This window comes from Pantherophis guttatus, chromosome 7 (assembly GCF_059756535.1).
Source record: "Pantherophis guttatus breed Tessera chromosome 7, ASM5975653v1, whole genome shotgun sequence".
NCBI classification, from domain to species: Eukaryota; Metazoa; Chordata; class Lepidosauria; order Squamata; family Colubridae; genus Pantherophis; species Pantherophis guttatus.
This window is the reverse complement of record NC_142069.1, coordinates 9,828,545-9,849,084: the sequence shown is the minus strand read 5'-3', so window position 1 is coordinate 9,849,084 and position 20,540 is coordinate 9,828,545. Positions and strand designations below refer to the sequence as shown.

At 42.9% G+C, this 20,540-nt stretch overlaps 1 protein-coding gene across 7 annotated transcripts in view; it reads left to right on the top strand.

Moving 5' to 3' along the window:
- Nucleotides 1-15,368, top strand: part of SOX5 (SRY-box transcription factor 5) — a 1,038,733-nt gene extending 1,023,365 nt beyond the window's left edge. For all 7 annotated transcript variants that reach the window (XM_087873007.1, XM_060688637.2, XM_087873006.1 and 4 more), the window contains one exon: nt 551-15,368. In XM_087873007.1, the coding sequence (XP_087729133.1) occupies nt 551-857 (307 nt within the window). In that variant the 3' untranslated portion in view covers nt 858-15,368. The remainder of the gene's footprint in view (nt 1-550) is intronic.
- The last annotated feature ends 5,172 nt before the right edge of the window (nt 15,369-20,540 follow it).

Genomic DNA, 20,540 nt, shown 5'->3' with positions numbered 1-20,540 from the left:
CTCTCTCCCTCCCTTTCTCTCTCTCTCCTGTTTTTGCCTTGATCTCTTCTCAAACCAGTTATGATCAAGGTGCTGCTTACTAAACACATGTCTCTGTTTGCAAAGCTAGCTAAAACATGTACACAGGGAAAGAGAAAAAGAGAGATCATCAGCCTGAATAAAATCACCATTATGACTTCAATCTTATTTATTTATTTATTTATTTATTTATTTATTTATTTATTTATTTGTCATATTTCTATGCCGCCCACCAAAGACAGTATACTAAATAGCATATTGCCCCCTCATTTTACCCATCCGCCTGGCCACTCCCCAAGCCTGATAAAGCTCAGTAATGGGGAACTATCTTGAAAGACTGTGGGAGAGGAAAGACTTTGCTGGAGAAGAAGTCACTGTAAATTAAATAAAAGGGGTTTATCAGGACGAGGACTTGGTTTCGTGCTGCTGGGGAAGCCTAGGTCAGAACAGATGGGTGCTAATTTTCTACAAGAGGACTCCCTTTTCCATATCCTAACTACTGTTCATGCCTGTCTTCCTTTATCGCCCACAGACAGCAAGCACAGATTCCTATTGCGACAGCCGGTGTCGTCTATCCGGGAGCCATCGCCATGACGGGAATGCCCTCCCCGCATCTTCCCTCCGAGCATTCAAGTGTATCTAGTAGCCCAGAACCTGGAATGCCCATCATCCAGAGCACTTACGGCATCAAAAACGAGGAGGCTTCTCATGTCAAAGAGGAAATGCAGAGCGAGGACATCAATGGCGAAATGTACGAAGACGATGAGGATGAAGAAGATGACCGCGATGTGGACTACGGCAGTGAAAGCGAAAACCACATTGCAGGACAAGCCAACTGATCGGGGGGGTTCCCATTCTTGGTTTTGACCTCGGAGGACTTTAACGGAGACCCCCCCCCCAAGTCCGGTTTCTTACCCAGTGGCCAAGCACACAAACTTTATCCTCACACACTGACTGTTACTTAAAACTTTTTTAGTCTTTACTAGTTGGGACATCAGCTGATCAGGAGATATCAGCCTGCGTTGAGAACTTTGGAAAAGCAAGAAAGGAATTCTAAAAGAAAGGAGAAAAAAAGAAAGGAAAAGAAAGACAAAAGGCTCAGAGGAAGAAACCCTATCAAGGAAGTCAATCATGACAAAGAAAAAAAAAAGGACAAAAAAAAATAAGCTATGGGTAACATAATGCCAGTAATTCAGCTGCTAGACCCAAGCACTGAAGTCTTACCCGTTCGACCTTTTATTATTATTATTTTTCAAATAAACTTTATGGCTATTTGTTCTATAATGTTCTAGAAAATTCTCACTCAGGTACACAGTGCCAACAAGTGGCTTGTGAATGTGTTCTGTTGTTTTGTGTACAATTTAAAGAAAAAAAAATTAAGATTTTTGGGGTGGGGTGGGGTTGGGAGAGATAATGATGCATCTGGTAAGAGGGGAGGGACCAACGATAGGCTTCTTTTAATTCCTCCCCTTCCTCGTGTTTCCACCATCTTTTCTTCCACCTTTCCAGAATTAGACTTGAAAGCACGTTATGCATCTGGCAGGGATGCAGGGACCAAGCCAGGTTGAACCCATGCAGAATCTGAGTCAACGGTGGCTCTGCAGCAGGGAAGAGAACCTAAGGATTATTGTGTAGAAAAATCAAAATGCTGGAGATTGAACATTTAGGATCTGCTCAGAGCCTTTGGTGTCTTATGCCAGTGCCAATGGGATACTGCGCAGGATGCAATAAACATTTGCATTAATTATATCATTTACAGCCCACGCTTTTGGTCTTATCAATGTACCTTTACGCCAGGCGAGACCACTTATCCTTTCAGAACAGGAATTGGCCCTCAGTCTACCTTCAGAGCTCTTGAAATCAGAATAAAAAATGACCTGTTCCTTCCTGAAGCTCTCTGCATGAGACAAAACTGGAAGGTCTCGTTAAAAGTGGACAGTATCCAGTTTGAATCCTTCCCCACCCGATGTCGGCTGTGTGGCCCTAGCTTATTAGTCCAATGGGAATGTAACTCTTGACTGAATAAAGGTTGCCCAGTCTAGTAGCTCATCTAGATCGGTTCATCTTAGTCTAGTAGACCGTGAGTTTTCAACCCCTCCCAAAATTCTGAATGTCAGCCCTTTTGCAAATAAATTGATGGTCACAGTCTTTTCACAGAGAAAGACATAAATTAATTATCCAAAATGCAATTGGTTGACTGGATATCTGTCCTTGGTTATTGTTCGGTCATCATCTTTACAAAGGTCTTTTCAGTCAGACGGCCTTGGTGTTCTCTGAGCTTGGTTGTTTTTTGGGGGGGGGTTTGCAGATGATTCATTACCCAAACTAGGTAACATCACCAATGCTGGAAGCAAAATCCACTCTCTTCTAGCACTGATGGTATTACCTAAATGGTATAAGGTTTCCTGCTTAAGCAAGAGGTTGGACTAGAAGAGCTCCAAGGGTCCCTTCCAATTCTGTCATTATGTTAAAACACTAAGCCTTCAGTTGGGTCATGAAACATCTGCAAGAATCAAACCAAGCTCAGAGAGCATCAAGGATCCCTCATTTCAACCCTGAGCTACAAATATTCTCCTTTATTGGTCCTTTTGGACTGGATCCAAAAGTGATTGGGTCTCCAAATCGGAATATCTTAGAGAGATTCCCATCACCTCTTCCCATTTCAATCTTCTCAGCCATTCCTTTAATTTGGTGTTCATAATCCTAACTGAGCAAATTCTGCTACATGGGCTATAGTTAGACATATCTCTGTTGTAGCCACCCCAAGCAACTAGCCAATCCTAACTGGGCAAATTCTGCTACATGGACTATAGTTAGACATATCTCTGTTGTAGCCACCCCAAGCAATCAGCCAATCAACCTCTTCCTTTTTTAGGAGAGTCCTCCTTTTACTTTTCACCAATTCCAGACCAGATCAAATGTTGAGCAAAGTGCCAAATCTGTACTAATGTGAGAAATGATGTCTATTTCATAATTTTCTTTTCTCATTTGGTTGTCTTGATTGTCTTTCTTTCATCTTGTCTTTAGTCTTAAATTAGGGAAGCATTGTGTCTTAGACAATCTCTTGAAGAAGTCCATTGCCAGCACCTGATAAGGTTAGTTCTTGTTGCTTTTTTTTTTTTTTTTAAATAAACTTGAAGTGATTCTCAGGTGAATCAAATCTATATAGAGACAGGCAAACTTTGGATTTGTGTGTGCGCGCGCGCATGGATTGTGTGTCGATGGTTTAAGGGGACCAAATACCAAGCGATTGTGAGAGCAAAATTGAATAACTCAATTGCATTCCCAAAAAGTTTGAATCTGTATGGTATCTGCAAAGTAGGTAGGTATAGAAACATAGATATTTTTTTTTTTTTTTGTCCAGAGGAACAGAAAAGGAAGCAGCAGCTTCCTAATTAGATCGCTGGAATGAAAAGAAAAGGATTGGCCAAAACTTTATGTCCAAATTTTCAGACCCACAGTTACATCTTTAATAGGATGGGAGCCGAGTCTATATCTTACGGTCGCACCGATAACGTTTTTGTCTGATCTGTGGAAATCTCATGGACCCTGTGTGTGATTCATCTAGCTGGTCTGTCTTCTTGCTTTCCTCGTTGTTGTGATAAGTGCAGAAGCTGAAGCTTTCGCCCTGTTTCCCGTGGTGTGAAATATGGCTTTGAAGAGGAGGGCTAGCCATGCGTAAGAGATGCCCTCATGTCACTGGGGCTACTGTTTTTGTGGTTTCCGGGAACTTCTATTCAGCCAGAATAATTTGATTCACCGACCAACCTAGTCTAGGCGTTGGCATGTCAGACACATGTTGAGATGTACCTTCTGCTCAAAAGCCCCTACTAGCATGCAAAATTTCCTGCCCTTAGTCCTACAGTTTATTCCAATATCGAAGGAAATCTGGTTGCGTAATCCTAGACTTTTGGTGACACTGATTGAAAGACAATTGATTGCCGGGGTCTCTTGAAGGTTGCCTGGATTTGTGAAAACTTTGGCTGTTTGTTGGGATGAAGATGGAAAGAAAACTTTTTTTTTTAATTTGATTTATATGCCGCCCTTCTCCGGAAACTCAGGGCGGCTTACAATGCGCTAAGCAATAGCCTTCATACTTTTGTATATTTATACAAAGTCAGCTTATTGCCCCCATAACTGGGTCCTCAATTTACCTACCTTAGAAAGGATGGAAGGCTGAGTCAACCTTGAGCCTGGCGAGATTCGAACTTACAGTAATTGCAGACAGCTGGTGTTAATCACAATGCTATCAGTCTGCTGAGCCACCAGGCCCTTTGAATATTAAACCCACTTTGAATAAGTGGGTTTAATGTTCTCTTATTTTCTTCCCCCCCCCCCCACTTCACTCTCTTTCTCTCCTCTCCCTCCTCTCTCTCAAGATTAGTTTGAAGCACTTTGATGACCATAGATTTAAGGATCGCAGCTGGCTTTGGCCAATCTCGTAAACAAAACTGCTGATAGAAGTAGGGAAGGTAGGGGTAGCAGATGCATTTTGCCATTCTAATTGGTTTATTACGAGTGCAAATCTGATATATAAGTCATATATAGTTAGTCCTCGACTTACAACAGTTCGTTTAGTGACCATTCAAAGTTACAATGGCACTGAAAAAAATGACTTATGGCCATTTTTCACACTTAACGACTGTTGCAGCATCCTCAACGTCACATGATCAAAATTCAGCTGCTTGGCAATTGGCTCATATTTATGACCGTTGCAGTGTCCCAAAATCATGCAATTAATCCCCTTTTGCGACTGTCTGAGAAGCCAGATTCTCTTAACAACTTGTTACTAACTTAACAACTGCAAGTGATTTGTTTAACAACAGTGGCAAAAAAGATCATAAAATTGGGGCATACTCATTTAACAAATGTCTCACTTAGCAACAGAAATTTGGAACTCAATGGTGGTCGTAAGTCGAGGACTACTTGTATAGGAAAACTACTTATGGGAAAACATAACATTCCAAAGAAGGTTTTTGAGCGCCCCAGAATTCCTCTTCTTTTTAAAAAAAAGTAAATATATATACATATATATATATATATATATGTATGTCTTTGGCTATTTGGGTTTTCTCCCGCGTAAAATTGGAAGTGTCTTGGCGACGTTTCGACGAAGTCTCATTCGTCATCTTCAGGCTGGTGTTTTCGGCTTCGTGCTTGTCGAAACGTCGCCAAGACACTTCCAATTTTACGCGGGAGAAAACCCAAATGACCAAAGACCTACATACAAACACCCGCGAAAACCTCAGAATGAAAATTACACACACACACACACGCACACACACACATTCTGCAAACTCTGGAACTAAAATAATTAACATTTTTATACCATTATATATACAAACCCTGTTTCCCCGAAAATAAGCTTCCCCCCGAAAATAAGTCCTCCCCAAAAATATTTAAACACAGAGCTGGAAATCAGGTAAATTTGGCAATAGGAGCCCCATCTTGCTCCACGTGCCTCAAAATAATAAGACCTCCCGGAAAATAAGGCCAAGCGCTTATTTCGGGGTTGAAAAAAAATAATAAGACAGGGTCTTTTTTTCAGGGAAACTTGCAAAATACTTACAAAGTCCTGGAAATCTAATCAATAAAATAAAATAAAAATATGAAAAGTAGTCAGTGCAAGACAAGGAGGAGAACGATATTGCACAAAGAGCAAGCTAAACCTGCCATCCTAAACTCCGTTTAATAAAATGAGCAGCAGCAGAGGCTTATTTCTGACCATAGGCATCAATGGAATTAACAACAGTTAAGTGGGAAATGAGAAAATAAATTTACACCTGCACTGTATATAAAAACGGCAGTATTTCTGATTGAAGTTTAGGTCTTAAGGTTGCCCTGTCTTTTCTGTACAGGTGAAAAATGCTGGCATCCTGTCGAGCGGGGGTGTCAAACTCGACTTCATTGAGGGTTGTGTTTGATCTCGCAGGGCCAGGGTGGGCCTGGCAGGCTCAACATCACTCATGTCGGGGGCGCCTGTGGCGGCCCAAGCACTCTGCCAGCGAAAACGGGCTCCCGAGCTCCGTTTTCAGCTGCCACGGCCTCCTGCAACCCTCTGCCAGCAAAAACGGAGCTCAAGAGGGCCGCGTGCTCAGCCTCCCGAGCTCCGTTTTCATTGGCAGAGGCACCACGGCCCAGTCTTTCACTGTTTCCAGATCTAAGCACCCCTTGGGCCAGATCTACACCCCTGCTGTAGAGCAAGGATCTCCAAATCTCCCAACTTTAAGACTTGTGGACTTCAACTCCCAGAATTCCTCAGCCATCCGTGAAAAGCAATGATAATTAACAAATGAAAAGAAGGCATCACGGAGGTGAGGCCCATGCTGGCTGGGGAATTCTGGGAGTTGAAGTCCACAAGCCTTAAAGCTGCCATCTATGGAGATCCCTGCCGTAGATGTAGACAATGACCAATTATCTCAAACAACCGTGCGATGCCATGCCTCTTGGGCACCATATTGGCACCATTCCAATGTTTCTTTCAGCAAAACCTTTCCTGTTCCTCCCTCCGTCTCAAATAACTTGTTCTGGGGTTCTATTCAGAGTCATGCATCTCCATCGTGATGTCTTGTTTTGTCTTGTTATCGTAGCATTTCATCATTGTCCACATTTTTTTTTCCCAGCTGACCTGCTTCTTTATCTTAATGTCATAAAGGTGCATATCATAATACACAAACAATACGATCAGCAGTTCCAGCTAGTAAATTATGCATAATTAATTTATCTTTTTTCTGCATTATTTTTGATTTGGCAGTCACCATAAAGCATAAGTACAGCTGTTCAGGTATTTTAAAAACAAATATATATTCTTTCCTCCTTTTGATATATATATATATATATATTTAAGAAAAACATCTGGCATTTCACCAGGGCCCATTCATCACTGTAAAAAAAAAATAATTAAATTAATGATGGTCCAAAATGATTTATAAGAGACTTGAAATCGATCGTAACTTTCCTCCGATTGCTTGGTTTTGGTTTATTAAATATACTCTTGAGCCTTTCAATATATATTATAAATGTGTAATGTGAAAACTGAACATTTTGTTCTCCTTTTCTAAAAAAAAAAGCAACCCTCAACAGACGGTTCCCTATTTTTCAGAACAAAAATATTTCTGATTTTTTTTTTTTTTTTTGAGACTCTTAAGATCCACCATTTTGCCCAGATTAATAATGTGGCTTTGTTCCCCCTTTGTTTCAACTCCAGATTCCATCAAAATCTACGAGGTTGGAATCTTCATAAATACATGATGTGTGAGAATATTTAATCTTGGCTATGTCTGTGATGCAAAACGCTAAATGGTTGCAATGGTTAGTAGTCCTAACTAGCAATGCACCAAATTCCTTCTTGCATTTTCTCAAAAGTTTGGTTCTATTTCCGGTTTGTTACATTCTTCTCCAAGTAATTGAGAACTTCTCCCGCTAGTGTTTGGAGCTTATTTTATTGCTGGAAGTGCTGAAGAAAACCACTGTCAAAGTGATTTTCTGCTATACCTCTTTTCTATGATTCAATTCAAAAGCTTCTCGGGATATCTATAATTCCCAAGTTTTTTTAAAAAAAAAAAGACCAAAAAGAGGACATTCTTTTGAAGGTCTTCCCTTAGGAATGAATAAAAGCTGGAGAAGCCAGAGAGGCTGTTGAGAGAAGTTGATAAGGAATGGTTTTGCATACTCTTTAGACATCCCATAGACTAATTTAAATGCCAGTATATCACTCTTCTTCTGCTGACATTTGCAACCATTTTTTTGTTTTTATTTTTTTACTCCTTTGAAAACTAATTTTATAGCAAATTCACTTTCACAATTTTGAGGAAAGAGATTTCCTGTAGAAGAACATCTCGGTGAGATTATGATTGTAGGAAAAATTGAGGATAGATACAATGGATGATAGATGGGTTTTTGGGTGGATGGATGGATGGATGGATGATGGATGGAGAGAAAGAGAGATAATAGATGACAGATGATAGATAGATGATAGATAGGTATAGATAGACAGACATAGATAGATAGATAGATAGATAGATAGATAGATAGATGAGAGCAGGGGTGAAATCCACTTACCTTCGCTACCGGTTCACAAATGGGAACACACATGCATAGGATCTTCTGTGCATGCACAGAGCATCAAAAATGGGACGTGATGACATCCGAGCGGGTGGGCGGAGCCTCCTGCCGCTGGTGCTACCGGTTCGCCTGAGCCGGATAGAACCGGCTGCATTTCACCACAGGATGAAAGAGAGAGAGAGAGAGAGAGAAAGAGAGAAAGAATGAGAGAGAGAGAGATTCACCATAATCAGTCTGCTGGAAAAGAAATGCACTGTTAGTCAGGGAGGCCTCAGGTTTGCAGGCATGCAAAAATTCTTGCAGGCATGAGATGCAACCTCTGAGAATCAAAATTCATCTTCTCCCTGGCGAATTTGAGAAGACAAAACTTCCCTTTTTCAATGGGAGAAAGCATCTGAGCCTTCTTATGCTCCAAAGTGACCCCGGGTATCCCAACTTTGTCAAGAGTGTCCCACTCATATGCTAGCATCCTGTCCCAACAGAGCGAAATTCCACGTTTGTAAATTAGAAGGAAGGATCCTCATTACAGTGTCATGTAAAATTTCTGCAAGGGTGAGATTTTGCGGGTATCTTATGTGAACCAAAAAAACCCCCAATCACCTTGATCAGGGAGAGAGATTTGGTGGTGGTGTTTTTAAATCCAGGAATGTTAAGATTCATGGAGCAATCATCTGGGCCACAATGGAAAAGTTAAAATTCCCTAGGACAATCAAGAGAACTTAAAGTGACTTAGCTTTGGCTAATTTGTGCTCAGTCAGTGAAAATAAGGAGTCCCATGCCCTGTCTTATTCTGTATTACTACCCCTTGATCCTTTTTCAACATCTTCTCCTCTCGTTTGGCTGCAAGTTGTACGAATGATTGTTACATTGTCCCTGGGAGTTGACGTTTTCATGCCAGCGGTCTTGATTCAGCTAGAGTTTATCCTGATGGATGCTACTACAAGTTCCATGGAGCACGGCAGGACATAATTCCAGGTCAAGAAGCACTGCGTAGCCCAGTGGAACAGGTAAATGGTGAGAATATCAAATAATGTCTACTCAACAGTAGAACCCACTGAATTCGGTGGGCTAGATCTATAACTAGTCATATCTAATTTAAACTGTATCAGGACCCATAGCAGTGAGACCCCTATCTTCTGATGTTACGGGGCTGTTTGGCTGATACAAAAATGGGACCGACAATATTTCAAACCACCAGATTGTCTAACGTCAATGCATGATTGTAGAGTACCTCCCATAGTGCATTTTTGGTCTCTCAGCCCAGGGGTGGGCTTCAAAAATTTTAGCAAGGGGTTCTCTGCCCAGTTGCTGGTGGGTGTAGCCATGGTGGGTGTGGCCTAGTCAGCCTCTTGCACCACAGCAGGGAGGGGGGGCATTTTTGCCCTTCCCGGGCTCCAGAGGCTTTCCTCGAGCCTCCAGGAGGGCAAAAACAGCCTCCCCAGGCTCTGGAGGCCAGAAATGGGCCCGTTTCCGGCCTTCCCGATTTTCCGGTAGGCTCGTTATTCACCCTCCCCGAGCCTCCATGCACACCCTGCACTTACCTGCATCCAAAATGGGCCGCGTGGGGACTCCTGGGAGGGGAAGGCGGGGTGGGGTAATTGGGGCCAGCCAGGAGTGGGATTTGGGGGTTCTCCGAACTGCACAGAATCTTAGCTACAGATTCTCCCGAACCCCCAGCAACTCACCCCTGTCTCAGCCCCATCCATAAGTTTCTCATGCTTTGTATTTGCAAAAGAGGATCGTTAAATACTTTAACATCTTCATTCTGCTGTATTAATCCCAGAGGGGTCGCTAACAATTATTATTTCAGCCTCTAATTAGTTGAGTAATCAAATCTTCTCATTATTGCATGGATGGTGGTGGCAGGGGGGGCGGGATGTTTCAGAGATTGGTTTTTGCAATAGACCCTTTTTCATCACATTTTTTTTCCCCCTCCACAAACAAAATTGTGTTTAACCTCCTTACAGCACGCTTGTACAGAGCCATTTTCTATTTCGTTTTATTTTATTTTTTTGTAACGTAATCCGAATGAGATGAACATTTATTGTCCCCGTGGAAGCCTCTGACATCGCCTGTCTTCTAAAGTTGAAAATAATTATACTCGGTACAATTGTAAGCTTCTCTTAGCAAAAAAAAAAAACTTATCCCCTGGAATTAATGGCAACCAGACAATAGCGTCTATTTAAAGACTTGGTTTAATAAGGGTGAACTGTTTAGTTCCTCCTTTTCTGAATGAGTGAATTCACTAGGCATTGAGATGAATTCTCAACTTGTAAAACAGAGGATGCTTGTAATATTAGCTTGCGAGACCCTTGCTGTAGTAGGTTTTTGTAGCTGTGTCTTCTCTCTCTCTCTTTCTCTCTGTATCTCGTTGTCATCTAATTATGCATCTGTCTTGCGGTTTCTTTAAAAAAAACCAATCTGTCCTGCGAAAGAGGAACTTCATTATTTTTATTCTCAGGATCTTTGGCAGTGTCGTGTGCATGTCTCGGAGTGACATTTTTCAGTGTATTGCATTGTCCGAGGTTGGCAGAGGACGCTGCTGTCGGTGTTGTTTTCTGTTGCTCATTGTTCCTCCATCCAGAGGCCTCCTTAGATGTTCTGAAAAGTCCCAACCGGATGAAGCATTTCTTCTGTTTTTTCTTTCCTTGGGAATTAATGCGGAAAGCAAAGGAAAGCTGTTGAAGTGGCGTTGTAGAATGAAAGGGAGGTCCTTCCCAAATACCTTTTGGTCATCTCGTAACAAAATCACTGCAGGAATACCACCCTACCCTGGCCTGCACCCAGGAGAATTCCCTGGAGTTTTTCCTTCTCCTTCCAATGAAAATTCAAAACCAAGTTCTTTTTCATCGAACTGGATTTACAACTGCTAGGGAAAGAAAGTAGGAGAATGACTCTGCCCCAAAAAACACCCCTAACTCTCCAAATTTGTTCTGCTTCACCAAAATACAGCTTCTGCTCCGTTTCTTTAAAACATCAGCTGAAAGTTTGGGATGCTTATTTAAATGATAAATAATATGCAGACTATTTGAATTCTTTTTGCAGATGAGATTATCTCAGTGCTTGGGAGGATCATCCAAGCCTTAATAAAATAATTTGTTTGGGATTTCTTGGCACTTTTTCGAGATACCCAGGTTTTAGTTTTATAAATGTGCGTAGTAATTTCAATATCCTAGCCTCACAATCAAGTGATTTACTGCACACCCGGAATCTATATTTGGGAAAGACAGACACGCCCCGAATCTATCTTTGGAATCCTAAACTGATGTTAGGATTTCAACCAAAGTTTCTGCTGAAATTTACAATTTGTGCAATGTTTCAGAATTTGAATCTGAATTTTTTTTCTCCATGTCTATTTTAACTGGTTGTTTTCACAAATTCTTATCAAAGAGCTAGAGCTAATAAGTACTTTTTTTTACAAAAAAAATCCTGCATCATGGGGAAAGAAACCTGAATCAAGTTTGAGGGTCTGGAAAACATATTTATATTTTCCAGACCCTCAAACTTGTGTCCAACGAAAAATAGGAGATAAAGTCCCATTTACTCAGGCTTATCCTCAGTAGATAAAAATGACCCAACAGTTCAGTCATAGTTCCTGTTAATTTTAAGCTGAAATCCGCTTTAATAAAGTTTTTATGTGTGGTACTGTTTGAAAACAAAACTGAAACCTGCTTCAAATCAGTGAAGCTCAAATTATTTGCAACTCATGCATCCCCTTGATTTAAAGTATAAATATTAGCTCTAGCTCCATTTGCAGTTCATATCCATTGCCTCAAAGAAAAAAAATATGGATATTTATAAGGCCCCTGAATTGAATGCAGTAAAATCAGGATGGGAGAGTGGGGGGGAATTCCTCTTCTTTGTTGTATTCCAACTGTAGACATGAAAGAGAGAAGTAGAACTGCCTTATAGTCATTAACATGCAAAGAAAAAGCCTTCGGTTATTGATGTAATAGTTGGGTAATACTAAAGGAAGTGAGAAATTAGAATTATGTGCATTGCAGGCTAACTACATTGCAGGTAGTCCTCCATTTATGACCGTTTGTTTAGTGACCGTTCAAAGTTACAACGGCACTGAAAAAAGTGACTGACGGCCATTTTTCACATGACCGTTGCGACTTTTCCATGGTCATGTGATCAAAATTGAGACACTGGGCCACAGACTCATATTTATGACGGTTGCACTTTCCCGGGGTCATGGGATCCCCTTTTGCGACCTCATGACCAGCGAAGTCAATGGGGAAGCCAGATTCGTTTAACAACCATGTCACTAACGTAACAACTCCGGTGAATTCACTTCACGACTGTGGCGAGGAAGGTCGTAAAACGGGGCAAAAATCAGATCACAGTTGTCTTGTTTAGTAAAATTAATTTGGAGCTCGATTGTGGTCGTACGTCGAGGACTACCTGTACTGTACCCGATTGAAAGGCAGATTCTGGATGTCATGTAAGAGACTTGGATGTTGGATAACCATTTGTCTGAAGTGGTGTATGGTTTCCTGCCTAAGCAGTGGGTTGGACTAGAAGACCTCCAAGGTCCCTTCCAACTCTGTTATTCTATTCTATTCTATTCCATTCCATTCCATTCCATTCCATTCCATTCTTCCTCTACTTTGTGTGAAATCCCTTCTCGGATCCCGAGCTCTTGACAATTTCTCCATATTCACACGTTACACCATACATGGATGTATCTACAGATCGCCGTGATGGTTATATAGAGATACCCTGGATGTTTGGAAAAAAAGAAATTGTGCCGTCTCTTTTATGGATTCCGTTTCAGTCATGTCACTTTTTCCATCTAAGCGAACTTGGTGGATTTGACCTGCCGTTTCCTTCTGATCCTAGCCTGGCCTTCCTAATGGCATAAAGCAGGGGTGCCAAACTCGATTTCATTGAGGGCCGCATCAGGGTTGTGTTTGACCTCGGGGGGGGATTAGGGGGCATGGCCAGGGTGGGTGTGGCCAGCTTGACGTCACTCGCGTCAGGGATGCCTGTGGCGACCCGAGTGCTCTGCCAGCGAAACTGGGCTCCCAATCTCTGTTTTCGGCTGGGACGGCCTCCTGTAACCCTCTGCCAATGAAAACGCGGCCCTCCCGAGCTCCGTTTTCATTGGCAGAGGGTTGCAGGAGGCTTTCCCATTCAAAAATGGAGATCGGGAGCCTGGTTTCACTGGCAGAGGCACCGCAGGCCGGTCCTTCATTGTTTCCAGGGTGGCCCTGTGGGCCAGATCCAAGCACCCCGTGGGCCAGATCCAGCCCACAATCCTTGAGTTTGACACCCCTAACCTAAAGGAAATGGCCGCCATGTCCCAAACCCACAGATATTTGTAAAGATCCTGTTGGAAGGGAAATAGAGAGAGAGAGAGAGTTAGGGAGGCAGCATTCATGAACCTGTATTGGGGCCATCCCAGATGTAAGGCATGTAATACGCACAATCGAAAAACGTCGCATAATCCCGCCCTGAATGTGTCTATCTCTTTGTGCGCATGTGTTCATTTTTTTTGTGTAATGTGATGTGTGTTTTTTCCTTCATGGTTTTATTGACAAAAGCAATATTGCCATTTCTTTTTTCCTTTGGTCTATCATCAATTGGTGTTCGCTCCCTCAAATAGCTGACCCTGGAATCAAGACATCAAAAGCTCTTAACCTCTGACTATACCATTGTAGGGTCCCGTCCCCCCCCCCAGGAAACTCGATCATTATAATCTGTGTCAATGGCTGGGCTCACAGGACAGATATATACAACATGTGGCTGCAACCTTTCTTTTTTGCAAGAGATCCTCTTCAGTCAGAGTTAATCGTCCTGTGGGGTCCTTGGTGCTCTCGAAGCTTGGTGGTTTTCTTGCAGCCCTTTCATTGCCAAACTAGGTAACATCCTCAGTCTTAGCCCTGAGGATGTTACCTGGCTTGGTAATAAAACGTCTGCAAGAAAACCACCAAGCCCAGATCCCACAGTTCAACCCTGAGCTACAAATATTCTCTTCTATCAGTCATCATCCTGATTAGGGAACTAAGAATAGGACAGAAAGTTTCTTCAAGAAATTGCTACGTCCCTCTATTATTTGGGCAATCAACACTGTCAAGCAATGAAGGGCGAGGTGGATTGGGTGATCTGGGCTGTGATTTTTTTTTTAGTCCAATATGCACTTACTTAGGAGTAAGTCTCCTTGGGCTCAAGGGGGCTTTCTTCTGAATTGGATACAAGTAAGTGGCTAAGACGCTGAGCTTGTCGATCGAAAGGTCGGCAGTTCAGCGGTTCGAATCCCTAGTGCCGCCTAATGGGGGTGAGCTTCCGTTACTTGTCCCAGCTTCTGCCAACCTAGCAGTTCGAAAGCACATAAAAAAATGCAAGTAGAAAAATAGGGACCATCTTTGGTGGGAAGGTAACAGCGCTCCGTGCGCCTTTGGCATTGAGTCATGCCGGCCACATGACCACGGAGACGTCTTCGGACAGCGCTGGCTCTTGGGCTTTGAAACGGAGATGAGCACCGCCCCCCTAGAGTCGGGAACGACTAGCACATATGTGCGAGGGGAACCTTTACCTTTAAGATGCTCCTGCAAATTGACCCCCCTCTCGCCTCCCTAATCTGAGTTGAGACCATCATCACCTGCTTGGTGGCACTACAAAGCCTACTAGGATTGTCCTGCATATCTTTTTAAATCAGCCATCGAGAAGATGAATGGGAGGGTCGAAAGCTTGTCTCGCTGGCGGTGCTTGTTAATCCGGGTGAATGTATTTTCCATAGCTCTGTTGGTTCTAAAGCGCTTATCTCTCCAAACTTTTTTTTAATTAATTATTATTATTATTATTATTGTTATTATTATTATTATAAATGGGGGGAGGGAAGAAAAATTGCAGGAAAAAAAGACGAAGAAGAAGAAGAAGAGAAAAAAAAAGACAATCAAATGCTCGGAGCTTAAAACAAAGTATGTGTGCAACCCTACCATCTCACTTGAAGCTTAATAAGAAAAGAAAAAAAGAATTATGTAAATATAACATAGAGTTATAGATTTATATTTTGTTCATAACACATAGTGTAATATAAGTTGTATATTTTCATGTTTTATCGGTTTTATGTTATCATTCACACCACGATAAATAACAAAGATAAGAGTGGATGTACTCTTTAAAAAAAAACAACAACAACAACAATGTGGGTTGCTAGAAACCTGGTTTGTTGGTGGGTGGGGCTCGGTTTGGTTTTTTTGTTTTTTTTTCATTGCCCTTTTTTTCAGTATTATTTGCCCTACAAGGCACCAATAAAAACAGCAAATGTGTTCTTTAAATAGACTGTGTTTCTGTTTCCAAATTCTTCATGCCTAAATGTGTCATTCTATTACAAAACCCCAGAAGCAGCTTTTGGGAAAGGGGAGAGCATTACCATGGTCCATGTTTAATAGATTTAATAGAATAATAGAGTCGGAAGGGACTTTGTAGGTCATCTAATCCAAACCCCACCCCACCCCCACCCCCCGCCGCCTGTTGTGGCCCACCAGCGGACAGCAGAGTTGGCAGCAGATTCGGACAGCAAGGAGGTTGGGGAGGATCGTGGGCCAGTCCTGGAGTCTGGGGAAGGCTCAGATGATGGCTCTGAGTCGGAGGCAGAGAGGGGGCCAAGGCCATCTCGTAGTACTTAGGTGCCTCCGGAGTCTGATATCAGCGAGGCAGAAGAACAGCGTGAGCCTGTTCCCAGTGTGCGCATGTGCAGAGCTGCCAGAAGACAGGAACAATTAAGAAAACAGGGTCGACTTGGGAGTAAGGCTTGGAGATGATTGACCCCTCCCATAAGATATAAAAGACAAGCGAATGGGACGAGAGCTTTTGCATAATCCTGTGGTTCTCTTCCCAGAACAAATCCCTCACCCGGGGTGGGCTTCAAAAATTTTAGTAAGGGGTTCTCTGCCCAGTTGCTGGGTGGGCGTGGCCATGGTGGGCATGGCCTAGTCAGCTTGCACCACAGCAGTGGGGGCATTTTTGCCCTCCCCAGGCTCCGGAAGGTTTCCTCGAGTCTCTGGGAGGACAAAAATGGCCTCCTCAGGCTCTGGAGGCCCTCTGGAGGCCAAAAATGGGCCCGTTTCCAGCCTTCCTGAACTTCTGGTAGGCCTGTTTTTCACCCTCCCAAAGCCTCCGCACACGTCCTGCACTTATCTGAAACCAAACCAGGCTGCGTGGGGACTCCTGAAAGGGGAGGGGTGGGGAAGGATGGGGCCAGCCAGGAGTGGGATTTGGTGGTTCTCCGAACTGCACAGAATCTTAGTTAGAGGTACTCCCGAACCCCTGCGAACCCACAGCAGCCCACCCCTGGCCTTGTCACTCAGACATGTCCCACAGAGAGGGACTCCTCAGGGTGCCGTCAGCCAGGCAATGTCAGCTGGCGACCCCCAGGGAGAGGACCTTCTCTGTGGCAGCTCCTGCCCTCTGGAACGATTTGCCCCCGGAGAGACGAAGGATATCGGATCTCCGGGTCTTTCGCCGTGCCCTGAAAACTTTTCTTTTCCATCAAGCAGGGCTGGCGTGAACCCCCCCCCCTTTTTTTTCTTTTTAGCTTTTTAAATTGTCAATGGGTTTTAGTTTTCAATGTTTTAAATTTTGGGGCCACAGTTATTTAATTCTTTTAATAATTTTAAATTTTGTATTGATATGTGTTTTCGTTCTGGCTGTGCACCGCCCTGAGTCCACTAGGAGAAGGGCGGGATATAAATTGAATGAATGAATGAATGAATGAATGAATGAATGAATGAATGAATGAATAAATAAATAAATAAATAAATAAATAAATAAATAAATAAATGTGTAGGTTGGTCTGTAGATGCTACAAGCAACAGTAGTTACCAAGAAACACGGGGTCACTGTCCCAGATTATTTGCAGGGAGTGGGTGAGGGAGAAAGAAGGAAGTCCTTTCTATCATTTATCCCTCCCTATGGCCAGGAAATATATAGAACCATCTGATTTATTCGACTCTGGGCTGAAGTACATATTTCAAAATGTTATTTATTCTTTGACTGCTTCTGATTCTAATAAATCTAAATTTATTAATATTAATATTAATATTGTTAATATATCTAAATAAAACACCCTGCAGCCAAGGAGGCTCCACACGGATTTGTACCAGAGGTGGGTTTCAGCAGGTTCTGACCAGTTCTGGAGAACCGGTAGTGGAAATTTTGAGTAGTTCGGAGAACCGGTAGTAAAAATTCTGACTGGCCCCTCCCCTATCTATTCTCTGCCTCCCAAGTCCCAGCTGATTGGGAGGGAATGGGGATTTTGCAGTAACCTTCCCCTGGATTGGGGAGGGAATGGAGATTTTGCAATATCTTTTCCCTGCCACACCGACCAAGACATGCCCACCAAGCCATATCCACAGAACCGGTAGTAAAAAAATTTGAAACCCACCACTGATTTGTACCACTCACATCACCCTGAGGACACAGATAAACCTCCAAGTGGCCTCAACGACTCTCTAAAAGAATGCAAATGACCTGCAAGGAATATAAATCCTTCCATTCGTCACTACCCAGTCAAGAGCTAAAGAAGCTTCGTGGATGAGAAGCAAAACGTCTTCAAAAGAAAAAAAACAAGAATGTCCAGGTGCCTCTTGAAAAACAACCATGACCTGGATGACTGAAAATCTCCATAGACAATAAATCTCCTAGATAACAACAGTATGTGTTAGCGCTCCAAACTATGATTTCCCCAGCGCTGACATGAATGAGTGGGGGGAAAAAATGAAAGAGAAAGAACCTGTTAGAAGTAGTAGCTTGACTTTTCACCCAGTTCTTTTCCCCGGCAGATAACGTCACCTAGGTGATGGGGGGAGGGGGGAATTCCTGTGACTTGAAGTAGCTGAGATGAAAGATGGACTTGGAAGATGGCCAATGAGACACTGAGATTTGAGGAACGGAAAGGGAGGGGTTTGGGATCAGAGGATCAGTTTCGGCTGCAAATGAGTTCAGGACTAGATCGTTATTCTTCAATAAATGAGAGATTTCATCAAAGACTTTGTGTTTGAGAATGAAATTTATTTGAGATAACATCGGAACCTGACAGTATGGTTACAACAAAGTTAATTCCCATAAATATACTCAGATATGACCGATGATGTTTTTCCAGCGAGGTAATTTTCAAACCATGTCCTCTTTTCCCTGATTCCATGTTTAAGGTCCTGAAACCGGGGTGTTTGAGCCTATTAAACATCTGGAGATGTTCTTCCTAATCCATCTCACTTGTTCTTGTCAGAGTTTGTTGCAGCACACACAATCAGACAATTCAGCATGATTCCAAATGTCTTTATATACATAACAACACGTAAGGCATACAATACCCTTGTAGGTGTCAGGTTCCAAATCAGGACGGGAAAGGAAACATCAGACAACAGGGTGGAGAATGTTGTAAAGTTTTACGTTCCGCGATCCGGCATGCTCCAACAATCACCCAGTGCAGTTTCAGTGAAATATTGTCAGCTCTAACCTTACCGTGCTCCCACTACCGTTTTAAACCCAGCGCGCCCCATCCCGCTACTCCACCTCCTAACTCCAAACCCTGTCGCCGATTGGAGGGTTCCAGCTGCCTCCCTGGGCTAATAATTAGCTGCAATTAGTCTGGGGCTGTTGGGGCCGTTATGCCAGGGACATGTTCAGTAAGCCCTGATTAATGCTGGCTATTGTAGCCGGCATGACGTTTGCGCAGGCGTGGTCCTGTCTGCCCCTCAGTGGAGGGGAGTAGCGCGTCTGGCGGTGCTGGAAGAAATGGAGACCCCGGGAACAATGGGCAGAAAAGGGATCCAGCAGACATCATCAGGAAGAAGCAGGCGGCAATAAGGCAAGACTTCCTAGGTTGGAACGTGGGGCATGTGACCTGTTCGCCTCTGTCCCTGCCGGAATGGCAACCCTGGCGAAGTGGGGCTGACAGTAGGTTTTTCCACATTGTAGAGAAGAGAAATAGCAAGTACAAACACAGCACAAAATGGAAGCACAAAATGGAGAAGGCAAAATGGAGGAGGGAGAAGCTAGTGCCCTCAAGCTTATATGCAGAACAGCTAAGCCACGCCCAGGCTCCAAACTGTCTCTTATGGCCCCATTCAACAAATACCATGCTTCAGTTACCAAACAGTCCCCATTGGCTGACTTGTTACCATGTCTATCCAAACAGTCCCCATTGGTTGATCTGTTGCCTATTCCAGTCTGTGAATATTCATACTCTTGACAGTTCTCATCATCACTCATTCAACATTTCCTTATTTCGTAGTTTTCATACAACACATAAAAAGGTTTTGAACCACTGGGAGTAAAGTAAGGAGTATTTTTGGCCACTGTCAGATGGTCTACATACCAATGGAAGATGGCTTCATACCAGTGGTGAAATATAAAATTTGTTGCTACAGGTTCTGTGGGTGTGGCTTGGGGGTGTCATGTGACTGGGTAGGCGTGGCCAACTTTTCTTTTCTTTACTTTTTTAAAGCATTTTTTTACTACCTATTCGCCAGAGCCGGTGGTAAAAAATGCTTTAAAAAAGGAAAAAAAAGGTTCCGACGATCACACGATCCTTGGAACCTTTTGTGCTGCACGATCCTTGGATCCTTTTTTTTTTAAAGCATTTTTTACTACCGGTTCCGGTGAATCTGATAGTTTTTATCAATACCGGTTCGCCTAAACCGGAGCGAACCAGTAGCATTTCACACCTGCTTCATACTTCTAATCTGTAGTCATTCTGCTATAGCCACAGGTTGGGAATATTAGATGCTACAGTTCATCAGCTTTTGGGAAATACTGCACTGCAACATCTGGAGAGCAATAGCAAAACTGCACTTCCACCAGTGTTTTATCACAAAAGAAATATGTCGGTCTGTCTTACTCCTCTTTTGGGTCTTTTGACTTTTTACCTCTTGACCTGTTAGCAATGGCGGTAGGAACAACACTGGAATCTGCACTCAACGGTATAAGCGGCTCTCATTTTTATTAGGTAGTCCTCAACTTACGACCACAATTGAGCCTAACATCTCTGTTGCTAAGTGAGACAGCTGTGAAGTGAGTTTTGCCCCATTTTACAACCTTTCTTGCAACAGTGAATCACTGCAGCAACATAGATGTTAGGCTCAATTGTTAAGGTAGTGGCACAATTGTTAAGTTTCCCATTCGCTTTACTTTTTAGAAGGTGATCACATCACTCCGGGACACTGTCATAAGTATGAGTCAGTTGCCAAGCATCTGAATTTTGACCACATGTCCATGGGGATGCTGAAATGGTCATAAGTGTGAAAACCGGTCATAAGTCACTTTTTCCAGTGCTGTTCTAACTAAATGAACTGCTGTAAGTCGAGGACTAGCTGTACTACTTAGTGAAGCTAATGCTGTGTTTCCCCGAAAATAAGACCCTGTCTTATATTTTTTTGAACCCCGAAATAAGCGCTTGGCCTTATTTTCAGGGAGGTCTTATTATTTTGGGGCACGTGACGCAAGAT